The sequence below is a fragment of the Callithrix jacchus genome, chromosome 9 (genome assembly GCF_049354715.1).
Source record: "Callithrix jacchus isolate 240 chromosome 9, calJac240_pri, whole genome shotgun sequence".
NCBI classification, from domain to species: domain Eukaryota; kingdom Metazoa; phylum Chordata; class Mammalia; order Primates; family Cebidae; genus Callithrix; species Callithrix jacchus.
The window spans coordinates 23,325,985-23,346,708 of record NC_133510.1 but is presented as its reverse complement, the minus strand read 5'-3'; the positions used below and the strand labels follow the sequence as shown (position 1 = coordinate 23,346,708).

Below are 20,724 nucleotides of genomic sequence, written 5' to 3'. Positions count from 1 at the left end.
GCAAGTAAGGGAGAATGAACAAGAAAGTTGGCTTCATAATTTCTTCAAGCTTAGGCTAGGATGAGGATACCGTTAATAGAAAAGACTAATATTGGAGCAAGAACAGATTTGTAAGGGAAGTTCAAGAGAGAAGTTTTACATACACTGACACAAATGGAGAGACAATGAGGAAAAAAAAAGAAAAAGCAGGGCCGGGCGCGGTGGCTCAAGCCTGTAATCCCAGCACTTTGGGAGGCCGAGGCGGGTGGATCACAAGGTCAACAGATCGAGACCATCTTGGTCAACATGGTGAAACCCCGTCTCTACTAAAATTACAAAAAATTAGCTGGGCACGGTGGTGCGTGCCTGTAATCCCAGCTGCTCGGGAGGCTGAGGAAGGAGAATTGCCTGAACCCAGGAGGTGGAAATTGCGGTGAGCCGAGATCGCGCCATTGCACTCCAGCCTGGGTAACAAGAGCGAAACTCCATCTCAAAAAAAAAAAAAAAAAAAAAAAAAAGAAAAAGCAAAAGAACTTCTATGCCTTCTCATTTACAATTATACCCTCTCTTTACCTCGACTGTGAAAACACTGCTTGCATAGATGACATGTAGCATTTTTAAAACAGCTTTGAAATATAATTCACATATTGTAAAATTCATCCATTTAAAGTATAAAACTGTGGTTTTTAGTATTTTCACTGTATTGTACAATAGTTACAATTTTAGAACATTTCCCTTATTCCAATTTGTTTAAATCTCTCCATTTAATTCTGTGAAAGAGGATGTTTCCTCATCTGTATAATGGTAATATCACCTTCCCCATAAGACAAGAGTTAAATAATATATGAAAAATGTAAAAAAAAAAAAAAAAACAGCCCCTCCTAGAAATGCCTGAATGTATAGGAGGTACATCAACGAAAGTCTCAAAACTTTAAAAATTAGATTTAATACTACAAAGGAAAAGTATGTTTCTAAAGATTTTTAATATCAAAATGATAAAAGTTGTGTTTAATGAAGATATGAAAATGCTACAGAAGAAAAGACAATTTTGAAAAAGAAAGAGATACTGAGGTGGGAAGATCCCTTGAGCCTGGGAAGTTGAGGCTACAGTGAGCTAAGATCACACCGCTATACTCTAGCCTGGGTGACAGAGTGAGACCCCTTCTCAAAGAAAGAAAACAAACAAACAAACGAAAACAGAAAAGAAAGAAAAAAGCTAGAGGACTAACTAAAGTCATTAAAATTTGAAGCCATGGAATGCCCCACTCAGGTAGGTACCCCTTTCTCTCACTGGAGAGAGCTGATTTCTTTTCTCTTTCTTTTACCTATTAATTAAAATATTGGTCTTAACCTTGCTGGGCACAGTGGCTGACGCCTATAATCCCAGCACTTTGGGAGGCCGAGGCAGGTGGATCATGAGGTCAGGAGTTCAAGACCATCCTGGCTAACACGGTGAAACCCATCTCTACTAAAAATACAAAAACTTAGCCAGGCGTGGTGGAACAAGCCTGTAGTCCCAGTACTCAGTAGGCTGAGGCAGGAGAATTGCTTGAACCTGGGAGGCAAAGGTTGCAGTGAGCCAAGATTGCACCACTGCACTCTAGCCTGGGCGACAGAACAAGGCTCTGTCTCCAAAAAAAAAAAAAAAAAAAAAAAGACATGTTACTGGTAAGGCTAGCTCAATGAGAGAAAGGTGATATTACAGAGACAGAGAAGCTGAGATAACAAGACAGTTTTGACAGAAAAAAGTTAGAATGGCACAGAAATGCCACTTGAGCATAAAATGAAAATGTTTACTAGGTAACTGGGAAAAATGTCAAGAGCAATGGTTTTCAACCCTAGATCCTTTTCAACTTAACACTTTTAAAAAACAGAGATGCCTGGTCAGGTGTGGTGGCTCACGCCTGTAATCCCAGCGCTTTGGGAGGCCGAGACAGGTGGATCACCTGAGGTCAGGAATTCAAGACCAGCCTGGCCAACATGGTGAAACCCCATCTCTACAAAAATACAAAAAAATTAGCCAGGCGTAATGTCGTGCACCTGTAATCCCAGCTACTCGAGGCTGAGGAAGAAGAATTGCTTGAACCTGGGAGGCGGAGGCTGCAGTAAGCCAAGACCATGCCATTGCACTCCAGCCTGGGGGAGAGCGAGACTCTGTTTCAGGGGGGAAAAAAAAAGACAGACGCCCATTTCTACTTCCCAAATTTTGTGTTATTACTTGTTAGCCACTAGATTTCATAAGGAACTATGGCTATAGCCTTTGGTTTTCCAAACTCCAGAAGCCTTGTGGGAGTGGTGTTGAGTGAACTAACGTTTTACACTAGTATGTCTCTTCTCATGCAGACTTCAAAAAACATGTCTCTCAAAACAAGTGTCGGAGTTTCTGACTCCAATTTTAATAATAACTGTATATACACTTATACTGAAAAATAACTATATACACTTATACTGAAAAAGCTCTGTAAGCTGAACAAGCATGTCACAGATAATGAGTTTTGGAGAAGATTTACCTTGATTTGATCAAGGGTCTCAGTCACAGATATGAGAGGGGTACAACGTACATTCATACTTTTCATTCATACCTTACCAAAGTGAAAATAACTTTACATTTATTTGTGTGACTGTTTGACTGTTAACCTTATCCTTTAGAATATAGGGGGACTATATCTTATTTCGTATACCATACCACTATCAAGCACATAGTAAATGCTTAAATAATACCTAACGAAAGAATGAAATAGACTCTATGCCAGATCTCCAGAATCTAAATAACTAGGTATTGGACCCTGTATGTCAGGCAACATATACTGAAAAGAGAATTATGCTGAAAATGAAATAGCCTCATCCTCATAAAGCTAGTAACTACATTCAAGAAAACAAGAGAAGGCGGGCATAGTAGCTCATGTTGTAATCTCAGCACTTTGGGAGGCCGAGGCAGGCAGATCACCTGAGTTCAGGAATTCAAGACCAGCCTGACCAACATGGTGAAACCCTGTCTCCACTAAAAATACAAAAATTAGCCGGGTGTGGTGGCACGTGCCTGTAATCCCAGCTACTCAGTAGGCTGAGGCAGGAGAATTGCTTGAACCCAGGAGGCGGAGGTTGCAGTGAGCCAAGATCATGCCACTGCACTCCAGCCTGCTTAACAAAGTAAGACCCTGTCTCAAAATAAAAGAACAACAGTACGTATTCATTTAAGCGAAACAAAGAAACATCTATGGCAACAACAGATACCAAAAGTACTGTGGATGAAATAAATGTTAAAAGAGGACTGAAAATAAAAGTAATGTTTTCTAAGAGATTATACTTAGTGTGATACTCAACCTATACTAACATATTATTAATTTAGACAAGACTCTAGATAGGTTAACTAGCCTGTGAATGAAATTATCCTACCATGGTAGATAAAGCTAAGACTCTATTGTGTTTTGCATAGCATTAATTCTCATAATAACTGTCTTGCTTCACTTCATTGATTAGGAAATTAAATCACAGGGCTTCAGTATAATTCTAGTCACAAAGCAAGAAAGTGATCTAAGATGTATTAAATTTTTGTATCATTAAATTATGAAGTATTTTCTGAAAACCAAATATTCCATTTATGACACCATATAATTCTCCCTGACAGAAACTACCACTTTAGCTACAGCAAGCCAGCCATAAAACTTTCAAAAGCAAAAATTTTGAGTTTCCTGAAAATCAGTTTTTAAAAAAAGTGATAACTTTAAAAGAAAGTGAAATTCACTAAAGAATTTCTCTATTTTTTCTGGATAAAAAATAGAGAAATCCTAAAACAAATACAAACTACTAAAAATACTAGAAATATTTATCACTGAGTTAAATCATTAAGACACCTTTACCTATAAGAAAAACCATATTAGTTTATATTGCATGTATAAAGTATTTTATAAAAAGGAATCACATGGATTTAATTTATTATTCAAGTATTACTCAAAGAACCTCCAAAGATACAAATTTCCTTAAGAGTACCTTATAAACAAAGTATTTTAAAACTAGAAGACAGTAAAAATGAAAGGAATTAGAGAATCAACTTCACTTTTATTTTTAAGAGACTGTGTCTTACCATGTGGCCCAGGCTGGACTCAAACCTATGGGCTCAAGTGATTCTCCCACCTTAGCCTCTGGAACTTCAGGCATGGGCCTAGTTTGTTTTATTGTTTGTTTTGAAAGTCATCTTTAATTTCCCTCACAACTGTTTCCTAATAAAGTTAATAAATATTAGTGTTTTCATTTGCTTCCATAAAATATATTAGACCTTATAATTAGAAGATACTTAGTAATGACAAGGCTAACAATTCCTCTGTCCAAATTATTCCTAAAACATGCAAATTCATCATATTCTAAGTAAAAATCCAAAAGATCACTTAGTATAGACTCACCCAGGTTTCCTTGCTCGATTGTCAGCACCACCTCATCCATCACCACAGCCCTAAAGTCCAGTTCCTCCTCACAACATTTGGCCTTCAATGCTCGTAAAATCTCTTTTTGAGGATAGTCTTCCCTGATGCGACGATCTGTCAAAAACCACAACTTGGCAGCCACAGAGCTACACATCTTGATCAGCTTGTGCTTCCTTGCCTGGATTATTTCCTCTCAGATGCAACGTCTATCTAGATGGAAAAGAAAATATACACACAAGGTAAATCAAGAAATCTACTTGATTTCTGGATTTCAGACAAGTAAATGCCATGATTATATACTAATTACACAAACAGGAAAAAACAAGTGGAGAGATGCTATTTCTTTTTCCCTTTTATTCAAACTAAAATGTTTATACACTAGTAATATGGAAACTGACCACCTCTTCAGAAATATGATTTCTCTATTTTTCCTTGGGGAAGCTGCCACTGCAACTTAATAATCATAGCTGGTCATTTAGCACAAACTTTAAATACCATTCCCAATATTACATATTGTCTAGGAATGCAGTTTAATCTAATCACTGACTTTTTATCTCCTCCCTCAACATTCTGTTGATATAAAATGAAATGCCAATCATCAATGTATCTCCATCTTTCCAATCATTAGAAACCCCACTTAAGTATATTTTTGTATCTGTGGCTAACTTTATATTCAGTTTTCTTCCCTGGTTTTGTTATAGGTATGTAGAAAAAAAAATAGGTAGTAGCACTTATCTTACTAGGTAAGCTTCAATGATGAGGTCATTTACATAGTAGCTTCAGCCAAAATAAGTAATTGGAGAATGAGTAAAAGAGGTCTCAATAACCAAAATAAACGTCCAGGTCCATTCACAAATTTCATTTATTTCAATCAGAGGACAGCATGCTCTTACTCAATGTTTTTATTCTTTCTATAAATAGAATTTTTAAAAATAAATGCAGCTTGTTTACTAAAATGCATAAAGGGACTGTTTTTTCAGATAGTGTTGCTTCCGGCTTGTATCATGAGCAATGTAACATTAAAAATCATCTTCCTGAGAAGCAGAAAAGTTACAAGTTTCAGAACAAGCAACAAAAAGACTTTTTTAAGTGTTTACAAAAAAACAAAATGTCAACTATCATTCAAGTATCATTCCAGATAATACTGCACAACTAACACAAAAGGAAAAAGTCCAGGGCAAAGAGTGCAGGAAGGAAAGGCCATACAGCAGATTCCTGTATAGCGGCAGCTGTACATAGTCCACCCTTCCAGGTACCAGCAAGAAGGGCCTGCTCCACAGTGCACACGGTTTAAAAGCAGAGCACTGCTGGGCAGGGCACCACCAGAGCCAATGGCACACATTCCCAAGCACCTTGAAATGCCAAGTCTGCCACACTTACCTACTTCTCTTTTAACCTACCTACTGCCCCACAATCTATTGCCTCGAAGGCATAAGTCTCTGTTAAGCAGAATATCTAAACTGGGTATATGACAGTAACTGAGCTTACTTACATGCTAGGGAGGAACTATGCTAACTTAATGTCAGATGTTCTAGGGTTAGCAGTTCTGAATATTTAATAATTTTTTATTTTTAATTATTTTTTGAATGGAGTTTCACTCTTGTTATACCCACGCTGTGGATATGCTAGTAACTCACCTTACACATAGGAAGGAACTATGCTAACTTAATGTCGGATGTTTCAGGGTTAGCAGTTCTGAATATTTAATATTTATTTATTTGAGATGGAGTTTCACTTGTGTAGCCCAGGCTGGAGGGTAATGGTATGATCTCAGCTCACTGGAACCCCTGCTTCCAGCGATTTTCCTGCCTCAGCCTCCCAAGTAGCATGTCCCACAATGCCCAGCTAATTTTGCATTGTTTTTTTTTTTTTTCAGTAGAGACAGGGTTTCACTATGTTGGCCAGACTGGTCTTGAACTCATGACCTTAGGTGATCTGCCCACCTCAGCCTCCCAATGGGCTGGGATTACATGCATGAACCACCACACTTGGCCATATTTAATGATTTTCAAAAATAAACATGTTTTATTCTTTCAAATGTCTATTCTTTTAAATACCATACTCTCTCCAATTTTGGTCAATTTGTAAATTATAAAGTATATTTGTGCTAAAGTTTGTAATATTTAAATGTTATTAGGCCAGGCAAGTGGCTCAAGTCTCTAATACCAACACTTTGGAAGGCAGAAGTGGGAGGACAGATAGAGCCTAGGTGTCTGAGACCACCCTGGGCACATGGCGAGACCCTGTCTCTATGAAAAATTAAAAAATTAGTCAGATATGGTGGCATGTGCCTGTGGTCCCAGCTACACAAGAGGTTGAGGTGAGACCACTGGAGTGCAGGAGGCTGAGACTGCCGTGAGTTATATTAGTGTCACTGCACTCTAGCCTAAGTGACAGACCAAGATCCTATCTCAAAATAAACAAACAAACACATTTATTAGAAGATAAGGCCAGGCATGGTGGCCATACCTATAGTCTCTACTAAAAAAGAAAATTAAAAAATTAGTTGGGCATGGTGGCAGGCATCTGTAATCCCAGCGACTAGGGAGGCTGAGTCAAGAGAATTACTTGAACCCAGAAGGTAGAGGTTGCAGTCAGCTGAGATCGTGCCATTGCACTCCAGCCTGGGCAACAAGAGTGAAACTCCATCTCAAAAGAAAAAAAAAACAAAAAAGATAATGAGGATCAGGCTCATTAAAATGAAAAATATATAAACACTATGGCTTCCCTACAACAGGGTATTTCACACATATTACAGGCAATAAGCCTTATCCACCCTCCTCCTTGAACAGAATGTTTCTGATACATTTCTGTGAAACTTTCCTTGAAAAGAGATTTCCACTTTAACAGCAGTATGGAAAAGGTACAGAGTAAACCTGCACTAGCATCTCAACCTGATGGGACAACTTTTTCTTATGGGTTGCACTTCAGTCTCCTCCCTGTGGATAATCACAGGAGAGGCCACAGTGTGTCCCTGACCAGACACTGTATCCAGAGAGCTAACTATGCTCATTAGGAAGAGAGGTTATACCCACACAGGCCCTTCCAGGGCACTTGGGAAGGTCTCACTCAGAAGCAAAGCTCCACAAAAGAAAACGTTAAACCAGAAAGCCTGATGTAGAATATCCTCAGCTTCCCTTGACAAAAGAATTGTAAAAATGCCCTAAAAATGTCTGTAATCAGTAGTTATTAAAAGGCTCTATCACTGACCTCCAGTACTCTGAAGCTATGTCCATGCCTTGGCCTGACATTTAACTCTTGAAACTCATCCGCTGGCAGATTTTTTCTTTTTTTCCTGAAACAGGGTCTCACTTAGTTGTCTAGGCTGGAGTGCAGTGATGCAATCATAGCTCACTACAGCCTCAAACTCCTGGGCTTAAGTGATGCACCTGTTTCCTCTGCCTCCCAAGCAGCTGAGACAGCAGGAGCGTATCGTATCAGGCTAATTTTTTTTTTCTTAAGAGGGAATCTCCCTCTGTCATCCAGGCTGGAGTACAGTGGGGCAATATTGGCTCACTACAACTTCTGTCTTCCGTGTTCAAGCGATTCTCCTGCCTCAGCCTCCTGAGTAGGGATTACAGGTGTCTACCACCACACCTGGCTAATTTTTATATTTTCAATAGATATGGAGTTTTGATGTGTTGCCCAAAATCATGGGATTACAAGTGTGAGCAACCAGCCTGACCTCTAATTATTTATTTATTTTGGGGGGTAAAGATATGGTCTCACTATGTTACCCAGACTGATCTCAAACTCTTGGCCTCAACCAATCCTCCCACTTCGGCCTCCGAAAGTGCTGGGGTTATGGTTGTGAGCCACCATGCCCTGCCAAGTGATGATTAATTTCACTGCACTGTAGGATTTCACCTGAGTGTGGCAGTTGCTGCCCCAATAGCAGTCAGAATGGAATGTTATAGTCACTAGCAACTGGAAAGTAGAAACATTCTGCTGCTACTGATATATAAGTAGTCAGAAATTACATGGGCTACAACAGTGTTTCCAATGATTCTGAAACCAGAAAATAGTAATATTCCCCCCTGAAGAGCCACAAAGCTTTCAGTCAACATGTTTTTCTAGGCCAGGCATGGTGGCTCCTACCAGTAATCCCAGAACTTTGGGAGGCCCAGGTGGGCGGATCACTTGAGGTCAGGAGTTTGAAACCAGCCTGGCCAATATGGCAAAACCTCATCTCCACTAAAAATAAAAAAAATTAGTCAGGCATGGTGGTGCATGCCTGTAATCCTAGCTACTAAGGAGGCAGAGACAGGATAATTGCTTGAACCCAGGAGGTGGAGGTTGCAGTGAGTGGAGATCATGCCATTGCACTCCAGCCTGGGCGATAGAGCGCAACTCCATTTCAGAAATAAATAAATAAATAAACTGGCAGGGAGCCTCACTTTGGGAGGCTGAGGTGGGCAGATCACTTGAGGTCAGGAGTTCAAGACAAGCCTGGCTAACATGGTTAAGATCCCGTCTCTACTAAAAATAAAAATAAAAATAAAAAAACTAGCCAAGAGTGGTGGTGCTTGTAATCCCAATTACTCAGACGGCTGAGACAGGAGAATTGCTTGAACCTGGGAGGTCAAGGCTGCAGCGAGCCCAGATTATGCCATTGTATTCCAGCCAAGGAAACAGAGCAAGACTCCATCTCAAAACAAAAAAAAATAAAAGAACACATTTTTCTTTTTTTTTTTTTTTTTTTTTTTTTTTTGAGACAGAGTTTCGCTCTTGTTACCCAGGCTGGAGTGCAATGGCACGATCTCGGCTCACTGCAACCTCTGCCTCCTGGGTTCAAGCAATTCTCCTGCCTCAGCCTCCCAAGTAGCCGGGACTACAGGCACGCGCCACTACGCCCAGCTAATTTTTTTTTATCTTTTAGTAGAGACAGGGTTTCACCATGTTGACCAGTATGGTCTCCATCTCTTGACCTCATGATCCACCCACCTAGGCCTCCCAAAGTGCTGGGATTATAGGCGTGAGCCACCGAGCCTGGCCAAGAACACATTTTTCTACATTAAACCTCTGATTACCAAGTACAGTAATCCCTCCTTATCTACAGGGGATAATTCCAAGACCCCCAGTGGATGCTTGAAACTGCACCACACACACACACACACACACACACACACACAGAGTTTTTTCGTAAACATACATACCTATGATAATTTGTATATTAGGCACAGTAAGGGATTAAAGATAAAACAATTATAACAATATACTATGATAAAAGTTACATGAATGTCGTGTCTATCCCATTCTCTCAAAATATCCTATTGTACTGTGTCAGGGGGTAACTGAAACCACAGAAAGTGAAAGTAGGGAAAGTGAAACCTGTCTAGTGGCACACTCTCATTCCCACAGGAGGACATATGGCTAGCCTCCTCAGTGCCCAGGCAATGAAGCCTCCCCAAGGGCTGCTGCAGCAATAGCTGCTCACCTTCTTAGGGCTGCTCCAACTGGATTCACATCTGAGATGCCAGAAACACTGGGTGAAGACTTCAATCCCAAAGGTTGAGGCTCCAGGCATGACTGCCTGCTTCTGCCCCTCAATGGTTCTCCCCCAGCCTTGGGCACAGCTATTTCCTCTTAACAGAATTTTAAAACATCTACTTTTCTACTTTTCCCATCTGCTAACATCAACATAAAAGAAAAACAGAAAAAAAAATGCTGAAAAGAAGTCAAAAGGATTCTAGTAAATCTAAACAGTACAGGAGCTCAAAAGTACACCAATAAAATGAGTCCTGCTAATGATCCAGAATCTGTAAGGTCAGATAATATTCCCTATTTTAAAAGACAGTACAGTCCTCTATAAAATAAAATGTTACTTTTTTCCTAGTAGTTTAAAGGAGTAAACTTGGTTACCCAAAGATACCTGTATGAAAATATTCTCCAGTAGCAAAAGATAAATGCATCATTTGCAAATGTCCACATATAGATGAGTACTATATAGTATTCTCCCTCTTAGAATGTAAACTCAGGTCAACCAATCCCATCCTCTCTTTAGTTCCTCCAATGTATCAAGAAAAACAATGTACAAATATGAGATGCCAAATAAATACTACTGAAAAAAAAGTACCTTCTTTGAAATAAAGAGAAATTCTACTAAGAGAATTTCTTTTTGAGACAGTTTTCCCACACAAACTTGTGGATCAGCATACCAATAAAAAACAGCCCTGAATCTTGGAATACTCAGTCAAAACAATTGGAAATCTTAAAGTGCTTCATTCATCCTCTGAAATAGGAACTAAACAGACATTTGTTTCACTACTTAAGATTTCCTAGATTTTTTCTAGGGTAGTATTTTAGAAAGTAACACTTTTTCTCTCCCAACTTTTATTTCCCATTATTAGACTAATCCTAGGAATAATTTATTTTTCTACTTTAAAAGTTTTTCAAGTCAACATTCTGGGATCTAATACTTAGTGTTCTGTTTCTTACTGGATCAAATTTCCTTAATAAGCAAAGGAAAAATTCAATGTTGAGAGTCAAAATCTCAAAATACATTACAAATATTTAGAGTTTCCAAAAGGATGTTTCAACATATTCTGTACGAAGACAAATGAAAGCATAAAAGATTTCTATTACATCACAGGATAAGAGGAAAAAAGTTAAAATGAAAAATCATTTCTCTCCCTCATCTTTCTTGTAAGGACCCTTCCCAAAAGTATTTATCCTAGTATAGAAAAAGCAAAAAATCAGAATCTATCATCTGAAGATACTAAGGTACCTCTTACTACTAAGAAAATCCGTAACATATGAGCTCCAAATTCCAACTACTGAAGAAAATACGTATACTAATATATAATAGAATTTCTATAGAATTCTATTGTAACATATAATTTTAATAGCATTTATTCCATTTGTCAGTACAGACTTGCTTTGGGAATGACTGTACATAGGATAAAAAAAATAAAGACTTGTTTTCAATATTATTCACTCTTGGATAGGAATCACACAGTTGAATCAGGTTTGTGGAGAAAACAAATTTGTATCTCTTAAGAGTGTGATATTACAAAATATATATTTGATCTTCAACCGTTTCCTGGCATACTAGTCCAAAAATCATCAGAATCTCCAAAATGATGTCTTTCTGTATGCTAATACTGACTGATGGCTGGCAGCCCCTAGGCAGCTTTAGTATGGGGGCTGGTCACCAGAAAGACCAAGGCATGATTAAAGGGTTGGAAACCTCAGTCTCATCCCCTAACCTCTGCAGAAGGGAGACAGGCTGATGGTCAAGTTGATCACCAATGGCTAACGGTTTAAATCAATCATGCCTATGTAATGAAGTCTCAAAAAACAAAAAACACTAAAGAACTGGGTTCAAAAATCTTCTAGATAGCTGAACACATAGAAGATCCTGGAGGGTGACACACCCAGGAAGAGCATAGAAGCTCTGTGCCTTTTCCGCACCTTGCCCCATGTATCCATGTATCTTTTCATCTGTATCCTTTATAATACATAGGTAAACATGTTCCCTAAGTTTTGTAAACTGCTCTAGCAAATTAATTGAACCCAAAAACAGGGTGGTGGTAACTCCAACTTAAAGCCATTCAGTGTTCTGGCTTAAGCCCAGAGGCCTGTACTGGAGTGGGGCATGGCAGGGGTTTTGGGGACTGAGCACTTAACTTGTGGGTGTACTCAACCAGGGGGATATAGTATCAAAACTGAATTATAGGACACCTCACTGGTGTCCATTGTGAAATTATTCTTGGTAAGGAGAAATCCCCATCAGTAGGTCTTCGGTCTGTGTTGATTGGTGTTGTTGAAAGAATAAGAAATAGCACATTGAATGTTTTTTCCACACTTTCTCATAAAGTTTCAGGTATGCTGTCAAGTCTCTTATTCTGTGACTTTCCTCCTGATACTTCTCCTTCTGTACATAATCCCTAGAGTTTTTATTCTTAAACTGCTTTCCACTTTCTAGAAATGTAATCTGAATCCAGGTTTCAACTATTACTCACCTACTGACCCACTAGATACCCCTTTCTCAACTAAATTTCAGACTCTATTTCAATAAGCCTACTGAGCATCCCTACCTAAATGCCACCCACTGTTGCCTCAATTGAGGATGTTAAAAAAAAAAAAAAAAAGGTGTGGTGGCTCATGCCTGTAATCCCAGCACTTTGGGAGGCTGAGGTGGGCGGATCACCTGAGTTCAGGAGTTTGAGACTAGCCTGGCCAAAATGGTAAAACTCTTGTCTCTATTAAAAATAAAAAAAATTAGCCAGGTGGATTGGCACACACCTGTAGTCCCAGCTACTCAGGAAGCCGAGGCAGAAGAATCTCTTGAACGCCGGAGACCAACAATGCAGTGAACTGAGATCATACCATTGCTCCAGCCTGGGCAGAAAGAGTGAAACCCCCTTCTCATTAAAAAAAAAAGAAAAAAAAATTAATGTATTTTTATTCACAGAAATGTTTCAGCACCTACATTCCCCACTGTGATCATTAAATTTCATATCAACCTGGTGAGGCTACAGTTCCAAGATGTCTGGGCAAACACTAGTCTACACATTGCCGAATGTATTTTGTAGATGTGGTTAACATCTCTTCAGCTGACCTTAAGTAAAGGAAATTACCCTCCATAATGTGGAGCAGCCTAATCCAATCAGTTGAAGGTCCTGCTAAAAAGCAAAAACTGAGGAGGAGGAACTCTTCCTCAAGACTCAGGACTTGCAGAAAGACTCACAGAAATCCTACCTGAGTTGCCGGCAGATTTTGAACTTAACAACTCCGCAACCATATGTGCCAATTGCTTAAAATATGTATATAATTTTATATATATACACACATATATTCATATATACATCTTATTTACTTCTCTGGAGAACCCTGATATACCTTTCCCTATTAAGGCACTCAATTCAGAAAACTGGTTATCAGTTTTTATTTTCACCCTTCTTCACTGCTGATACAAGGCTAATTCTATCTCCTAAATGTTAATATTATCACCTGCACTTTACTCTTTTTCTGTTTGTTTGTTTTGAGATGGGAGTCAAAAATCTGTTACCCAGGCTGGAATGCAGTAGCGTGATCTTGGATCACTGTAAGCTTTGCCTCCAGGATTCAAGCAATTCTCCTGCCTCAGCCTCCCAAGTAGCTGAGAGTAGCTGGGACTACAGGTGTGCGCCACCACACTTGGCTAATTTTTGTATTTTTAGTAGAGACAGGGTTTCACTATGTTGGCCAGGCTGGCCTCGAACTCCTGACCTCAAGTTATCCTTCCCTCAGCTTCCCAAAGTGCTAGGATTACAGGTGTGAGCCACCATGCCTGGCCTACTTTACTCTTATCTCCAGTATATTCAACTTATGACACCTGGATTACCATAAAAGCCTCCAAACATATCTTCTGCCCTCTGTCACTTCCAATTTTCTAAACATATTATATTATTTCATGCATCCTATTGCTTGGAAGATATAAACACTTACCTATTTAGTAAACTCTGAACTCAAATGGTTTTAGTTTTGGGGCTTGCGTGTTTAAGAGCTGAGCTCTTGCTCTGCACCAAGCCTGCAATGACATGATTGCAACCTCCAATCTTGGGCTCAAGTGATCCTCCAACTTCAGCCTCCCAAGTAGCTGAGACTACAGGTATGTACCACCACACCCAATTAATATTTTCCTTTTTTTTTTTTCTTTAGAGGCAGGTTCTCACCATATTGCACAGGCTGGTCTCAAACTTCTGGTCTCAAGCAAAATTCTCCTGCTTCAGTCTCCCAAGAATAGCTGGGATTACAGGCATGAGCCACGGCTCAACTGTTAACGCATTCATTAAGTAAGACATACTCTGGAAGAATGACTTTACGAGTCAGGGAAAACTTAACACATGTTAACGTTTGCACCCAAGCCTGAGCCATTATCATACCATATAATTAAGGTTTAGTTTTAAAAACTAGTGTCTGCCAGTGCTATAAGATGAATTATTTTTTTAATTGTATTTTAGGTTTTCGGGTACATGTGAAGAACATGCAAGATATTTGCATAGGTACACACGTGGCAGTGTGATTTGCTTCCTTCCTCCCCTTCACCTATATCTGGCATTTCTCCCCATGCTCTCTCTCCAACTCCCCACCCCCCACTGTCCCTCCCTATTCCCCTCAACAGACCCATGTGTAGTGCTCCCCTCCCTGTGTCCATGTGTTCTCATTGTTCAACACCCGCCTGTGAGTGAGAACATGTAGTATTCCATTTTCTGTTCTTGTGCCAGTTTGCTGAGAATGACAGTCTCCAGGTTCACCCATGTCCCTACAAAGGACACGAACTCATCGTTTCTTATTGCTGCATAATACTCCACGGTGTATATGTGCCACATTTTCCCTGTCCAGTCTATCATCGATGGGCATTTGGGTTGATTCCAGGTCTTTGCTATTGTAAACAGTGCTGCAATGAACATTCGTGTGCATGTGTCCTTATAGTAGAACGATATAGTCCTTTGGGTATATACCCAGTAATGGGATTGCTAGGTCAAATGGAATTTCTATTTCTAGGTCCTTGAGGAATCGCCACACCGTCTCCCATAATGGTTGAACTAATTTACACTCCCACCAGCAGTGTAAAAGTGTTCCTATTTCTCCACATCCTCTCCAGCATTTGTTTATAAGATGAATTTTTAAAGTCTATGTTTTCATGTAGATGATCATACTTTTTAAATGACACTATTTGTTATAAAGATAACTGCTCTTTTACAGGTTAAGTCATGACTGAACACATGTTCAACAAGCAAGCATGTTTAGGTAATCCGAGTTTATAAAATGCCATTTTCCTTACCAAATCAATTTTTTTTTTTTTTGAGACAGGGTCTCACTCTGTTGCCCAGGCTGCAGTGGAATGGTGTGATCTCGGCTCACTGTAACCTCTGCCTCCTGGGTTCAAGTGATTCTCCCACCTCAGCCTCCTGAGTAGCTGGGACCACAGTCACACAGTGTCCCACCTGGCTAATTTTTGGTAGAGATGGGGTTTCATCATGTTGCTCAGGCTGGTCTCAAACTCCCGACCTCAAACGATCCACCCGCCTCAGCCTCCCAAAGTGTTGGGATTACAGGCATAAGCCACCATGCCTGACACACAACACAATTCCTATATATATTTTGTCACTTACTCTGTATATTAATGTGAGATCACAGGCTTCTATTATCCCAATTTAAAGAAAGACCAGCTCAAGATATCACAAGACTCAAGACTAGAATTGAGATTTTCTATTTCTCCATGCTTTTTTCCTACAAAGAAATCAGAACCATCAAAGCTAATTTGAATAAAAAAATTCACATTGTGAATAATTATATGTACCAAATACAATGTGAGATGGTTTATTTTTATCATTTAATCCTCACAACCATCCGTCTGCAATGTGTTATGGTCTTCATTTGGCAGTGATGCTGTTCTAGCAGCGAGGTTAGATAACTTGTTTAAAGTCACAATTAGAAAGTGTTAGGGGCCAGGCACAGCGACTCACACGTAATCCTAGCACTTTGGGAGGCTGAGGCAAAAGGACTGCTTGAGCCCAGGAGTTTGAGACCAGCCTAGGTAACACAGTGGGACCTCATCTCTACAAAAAATAAGCACTTTGGGAGGCTGAGGTAGGAGGACTGTTGGAGGACAGGAGTTTAAGACTGGCCTAGGCAACATAAAAAACCCTGCCTCAAAAAAAAAAAAAAGTTTCTCTGTAATCCAAACAACATTTCTCTTTTTTTTTTGAGAGGGAGTTTTGTTCTGTTGCCCAGGCTGGAGTCCAGTGGCTTGATCTTGGCTCACTGCAACCTTCACTTCCTGAGTTCAAGCAATTCTTCGGCCTCAGCCTCCCAAGTAGCTAGAATTATAGGCACTTGCCACCATGCCCAGCTAATTTTCTTAGTAGAGACAGGGTTTCACCATGTTGGCCAGGCTGGTCTTGAACTCCTGGCCTCAGGTGATCCACCTGCCTCAGCCCCCCAAAGTGTTGGGATTACAGGTGTGAGCCACCGTGCCCAGCCTCCAAACATTTCTAATGATTTCACTTAATAGAAGATATTTACATCAAATTCTTTCTGGCACAAAATTTGAAAGCAAATCCTAGACTTGATGCACAGTACAGTTCAAAGTCCCAAGGTTTCCCATATTAAACATGATAAATGTCTAGCCTTCTGCCTAAATTTTCTTTCCAGATATTACTTTGAAAAAGGACTTAGAAAGCTATTCATTTATCCTCAAGCTCAAGGCTTTACAGATATGGCTAACTAAATCACAAGTCAAAGAAATAAACAAACAACTGAGAACTCTAAAGCCTCAGGGATGAATTCCAAGGTTGCTATTTGGATAAACCTGCCTGACTTTTCAAAATGCGGTTTTCTGATAAAGTATGAAAAATTCAAATACTCCCCAAAATTGGAGTAAGAGAGAAATAGTCTAATCTTTTTTTTTTGAGACAGAATCTTGCCCTGTCGCCCAAGCTGGAATTACAATGGTGCGATCTTGGCTCACTGCAACTTCCATCTCCCAGGTTTAAGCAATTCTCCTATCTTGGCTTCCTGAGTAGCTGGGATAACAGGCGCTTGCCACCACGCCCTGCTAATTTTTTTTGTATCTCTAGTAGAGACAGGGTTTCACCTTGTTGGCCAAGCTGGTCTCCAACGCCTGACCTTGTGATCCACCCGCCTCAGCCTCCCAAAGTGTTGGGATTATAGGCGTGAGCCACTGCACCAGGCTGAAATGGTCTGATCTCATACAGCAATTCTATATTCCATTTTAGAGACTGTATTTCTAAATTTAAAGGACCATGAAGAGCTAGCATCAGAAGGAAAAAAAAGATGTATGAAGCTGAATACAGAATAAAAGCATTTAAGAAAGGAACAGGTCTGAATCTTTTTTGTCATAACGATATACTGACACTTGAAATAAACAGTAGTAAAATTAATGAAGCATGTAAATGTTTAAACAGATTTTTGTCTGGCCAGCTCATCAATTCACAAATTAGTATACATTTCCTAAGAATCTAGTAGACTCCTCCAGATACTGCTGGGATAACTGACAGATGAAAAATACAAAGATTACCTAAATTAGTCTGAAAACTCCATGAAGACAGAACCCATAACCATTTTATTCCCTGCTGTTATCCACAGTGGGAAACATATAACCTGATATGTAACACTGAGAAAAGGCAGAACATATTTTACTAATCTGCTAAAGTTGTAAAAGAGCATCAAAAATCACAGTTATTTTAATATTAAATATCAGGGAAATGTGTGTCCCCATAACATTTATTTTATTTTTGAGATGGAGTCTTGCTCTTTTACCCAGGCTTGAGTGCAGTGGTATGATCTAAGTTCTCTGCAATCTCAGCCTCTCCGGTTCATGCAATTCCCCTGCTTCAGCCCCGAGTGAAATTACAGGTGCACGCCACCACACTCGGCTAATTTTTTAATTTTTAGTAAAGAAGGGGTTTCGCCATTTTGGCCAGGCTGGTTTTGAACTCCAGACTTCAAGTGATCCACTAACCTCAGCCTCCCAAAGTGCTGAAATTATAGGCGTGGGCCACCCGTGCCTGGGCTCAATAAGATCTAAATGCGGTTATCTAAAATTCATATTTAATGTTTCAGGTTCTCTTTAAAAAAAAAAAAAAAAAAAAAAAAAATCAAGCCTAATGCTTACTTTCCATAATGATCATATAACTGATCCAGAAATAATTAGCTTTGCTAACAAAGTTAGAAGAAAAAACAATAACATAATTTCAGAAAGAAGAAAAAAGACATAAACAGATGGGTTCCATGTAGACCAGCCTCGAGGGGAGTAGAGCTGGCTAGCTCTGTGGCTTTTGTCCTCCAAGCCAATTTTGAGAGGGGAAAAAACACTGGAAAAGAAAACATTAAAAATAACATCATGGCATTAGTTACCATGAAGCCAGAAAGTCAGTACTTTTCTGCAAACCTAACATGTACACGGATACATATGGCACATAAATCTGAAACGTATTATGTACAGATACTTTTGGAGTTACTATCTTATTTCTTAACAATCCCTAATATGACAAGCAGAAAAATCTATGTAATGACAATTTCCAACATCTGTATGTAATCTCCCTACTCAACCTCTCCTAAAACAACTGCACATAACAGCACAGCTAACATTTAAAAATAATACTTTTTTCACTGTTCCTATCACAGTCTCCTCCTCCCTCAGATTCTAAAATAACATATTACAGTTTTTTGCTTTTTGTTTTTGAGACAGTCTCGCTCTGTTGCCCAGGCTGGAGCACGGTGGTAAAATTTTGGCTCACTGCAACCTCCACCTCCCAGGTTCAAGCGATTCTCATGCCTCAGCCTCCTAAGTAGCTGTGACTACAGGCATGCACCACCACACCCAGCTAATTGTTACATTTTTCACAGAGATGGGGTTTCACCATGTTGGCCAGGCTGGTGTCCAACTCCGGACCTCAAGTGATCCACCCACCTCGGCCTCCCAAAGTGCTGGGATTATAGGCATGGGCCACCACATCTGGCCACATAATGACAATTTCTGAACGCTCTTTTCTCATATGCTTATGACGTAATCCCACTTGCAAAATTTCTTTGTAAACTAATCTGCCATAAAACAAAGTCCTTCTATGAATGTATATCCCTAAAGTGCCCCCAAAACAGTTGTCAGCAAGCAACATACAATAAAACTCACCCTCCTTACTTTATGTTTGGTTCTCTCTCTTCACATGTTGTTCGTGGTTATAGAAGTTCTTCCTCCACCCATTTTCACTCAGTTTATGTCTCTATGCCTGCTCCCCAGAGGAAGATGATAAAAGCTACTCCTGCTTCCCAAAGTGTGGAACAACTGGCTCTGCTCTGTCCCCTTTTCCCGGCCCCTACCAGTGTTCATGGTTGGTCAGTCTTTCTGCTCATAGAGAGGAACTTTGAGAAATAAATCTAGTGACTTACCCCAGCAGCAAATCCTAGGTGGATACAACTTGTGAAAAGGGTAATTGGGAGATATTTTAAAAGACAGTTTCTCCATGTGCCACAACAAACCAACGCCTGAAGCTGGGTTCGTGTTCACTGATCAGAGAAAATAATGTCCACTTTAGTGTTTCTTCACAGTATGGCTGAGAAGTAGATTTCTAAGACTTTACTGGTAATTTCCCTCTGGAGAGGAAAAGGGGTCTGATTGAGAAGGGAAAAAAGAAAGGGATAATTTCTTGTCACTCTCCCTGCTCCTCCCTAGATGCTATTACTGACAAGAGCATATTAAATAGGGACTCTAAGGAAACATGGGCAAAATAAGAAGCTATCCCCTAGAAGCTAAAATAAATAGAATTTCAGCTGGTAGCCAATGGGCTAAAGGTAAAATTCTCAGCTCCTTACCCCCTGACAGGGGGCAAGGCAGGAAGAAAAAAATGGCTCTTGACTGAGTGTAGCATTGTATGTGACTGAATTTGCTGTTCCCCTTCTTGGTTCTGTTCTCAGAATCACAGACTGCCCCCCTCCCTGATAAGCGGACTCCAGCACCTGGTAGGGTAAGAGAAGACAAGAGAGAAAAAAAAGGAGACAGAGAAAGATAAAAAACATCAACAGCCATGTTGCCAAACTAACAACTAAATAAATGACATGAAAGAAGGAAATTAACAGCACTAACCAAGATAGAAAGAAATAAACATGATTGATTACCTCAAGACAAAACAGGCCTCCTCCCCTTTCACACACTAACCAAATAAAACAGTAACCATTACAAAAGGAATTTATGATTATTTTTAAAGTTAGAGGTTTACATACTAAAATTTAGAAATTAAATGTTAAATCTGCACGACTCGAATTTCAGACTGTTTTATTTCAAACGAATATCTTAAAAGTATGCTGATAATCGTTTTTAAGAAATCATTTTATTATTATTATTTATGTTTGAGGCTGAGTTTTGCTCTTGTTGCCCAGGCTGGAGTGCAATGGTGCAAACTCGGCTCACCGCAACCTCCGCCTCCCGGGTTCAGACGATTCTCCTGCCTCAACCTCCCTAGTAGCTGGGATTATAGGCATGTGCCACCATGCCCGGCTAATGTTTGTATTTTTTTAGTAGAGACGGGGTTTCTCCATGTTGGTCAGGCTGGTCTCGAACTCCCGACCTCAGGTGATCACCTGCCTCAGCCTCCCAAAGTGCTGGGATTACAGGCGTGAGCCACCGCGCCCGGCAAGAATAAATTATTTTTAAAACTAGAAAAAAATGACCTTTAAGCTACCCAATATAGTGAAAGAAAAAAATGAGATTTAAAAACATTTAAATTTCAACGGTTGTAGTTCATAATTAGCAACACTCATAAACATAATGAACATATCAAGCCCACAAAAAAAGAAAAATCTTCACAGTAGGCTA

At 39.7% G+C, this 20,724-nt stretch overlaps 1 protein-coding gene across 46 annotated transcripts in view; it reads right to left on the bottom strand.

The window, feature by feature from the left end:
* The window catches only part of RIMKLB (ribosomal modification protein rimK like family member B), a 103,292-nt gene that overhangs the window by 60,825 nt on the left and 21,743 nt on the right, over positions 1-20,724 (bottom strand). For 22 of the 46 annotated variants that reach the window (XM_078338751.1, XM_054238119.2, XM_054238120.2 and 19 more), the window contains one exon: positions 4,380-4,610. In XM_078338751.1, the coding sequence (XP_078194877.1) occupies positions 4,380-4,554 (175 nt within the window). In that variant the 5' untranslated portion in view covers positions 4,555-4,610. Of the gene's footprint in view, positions 1-4,379; positions 4,611-19,044; positions 19,869-20,724 lie in introns of all 46 variants that reach the window. The other 24 variants (XM_078338745.1, XM_078338743.1, XM_078338769.1 and 21 more) reach the window with 4 other exon arrangements.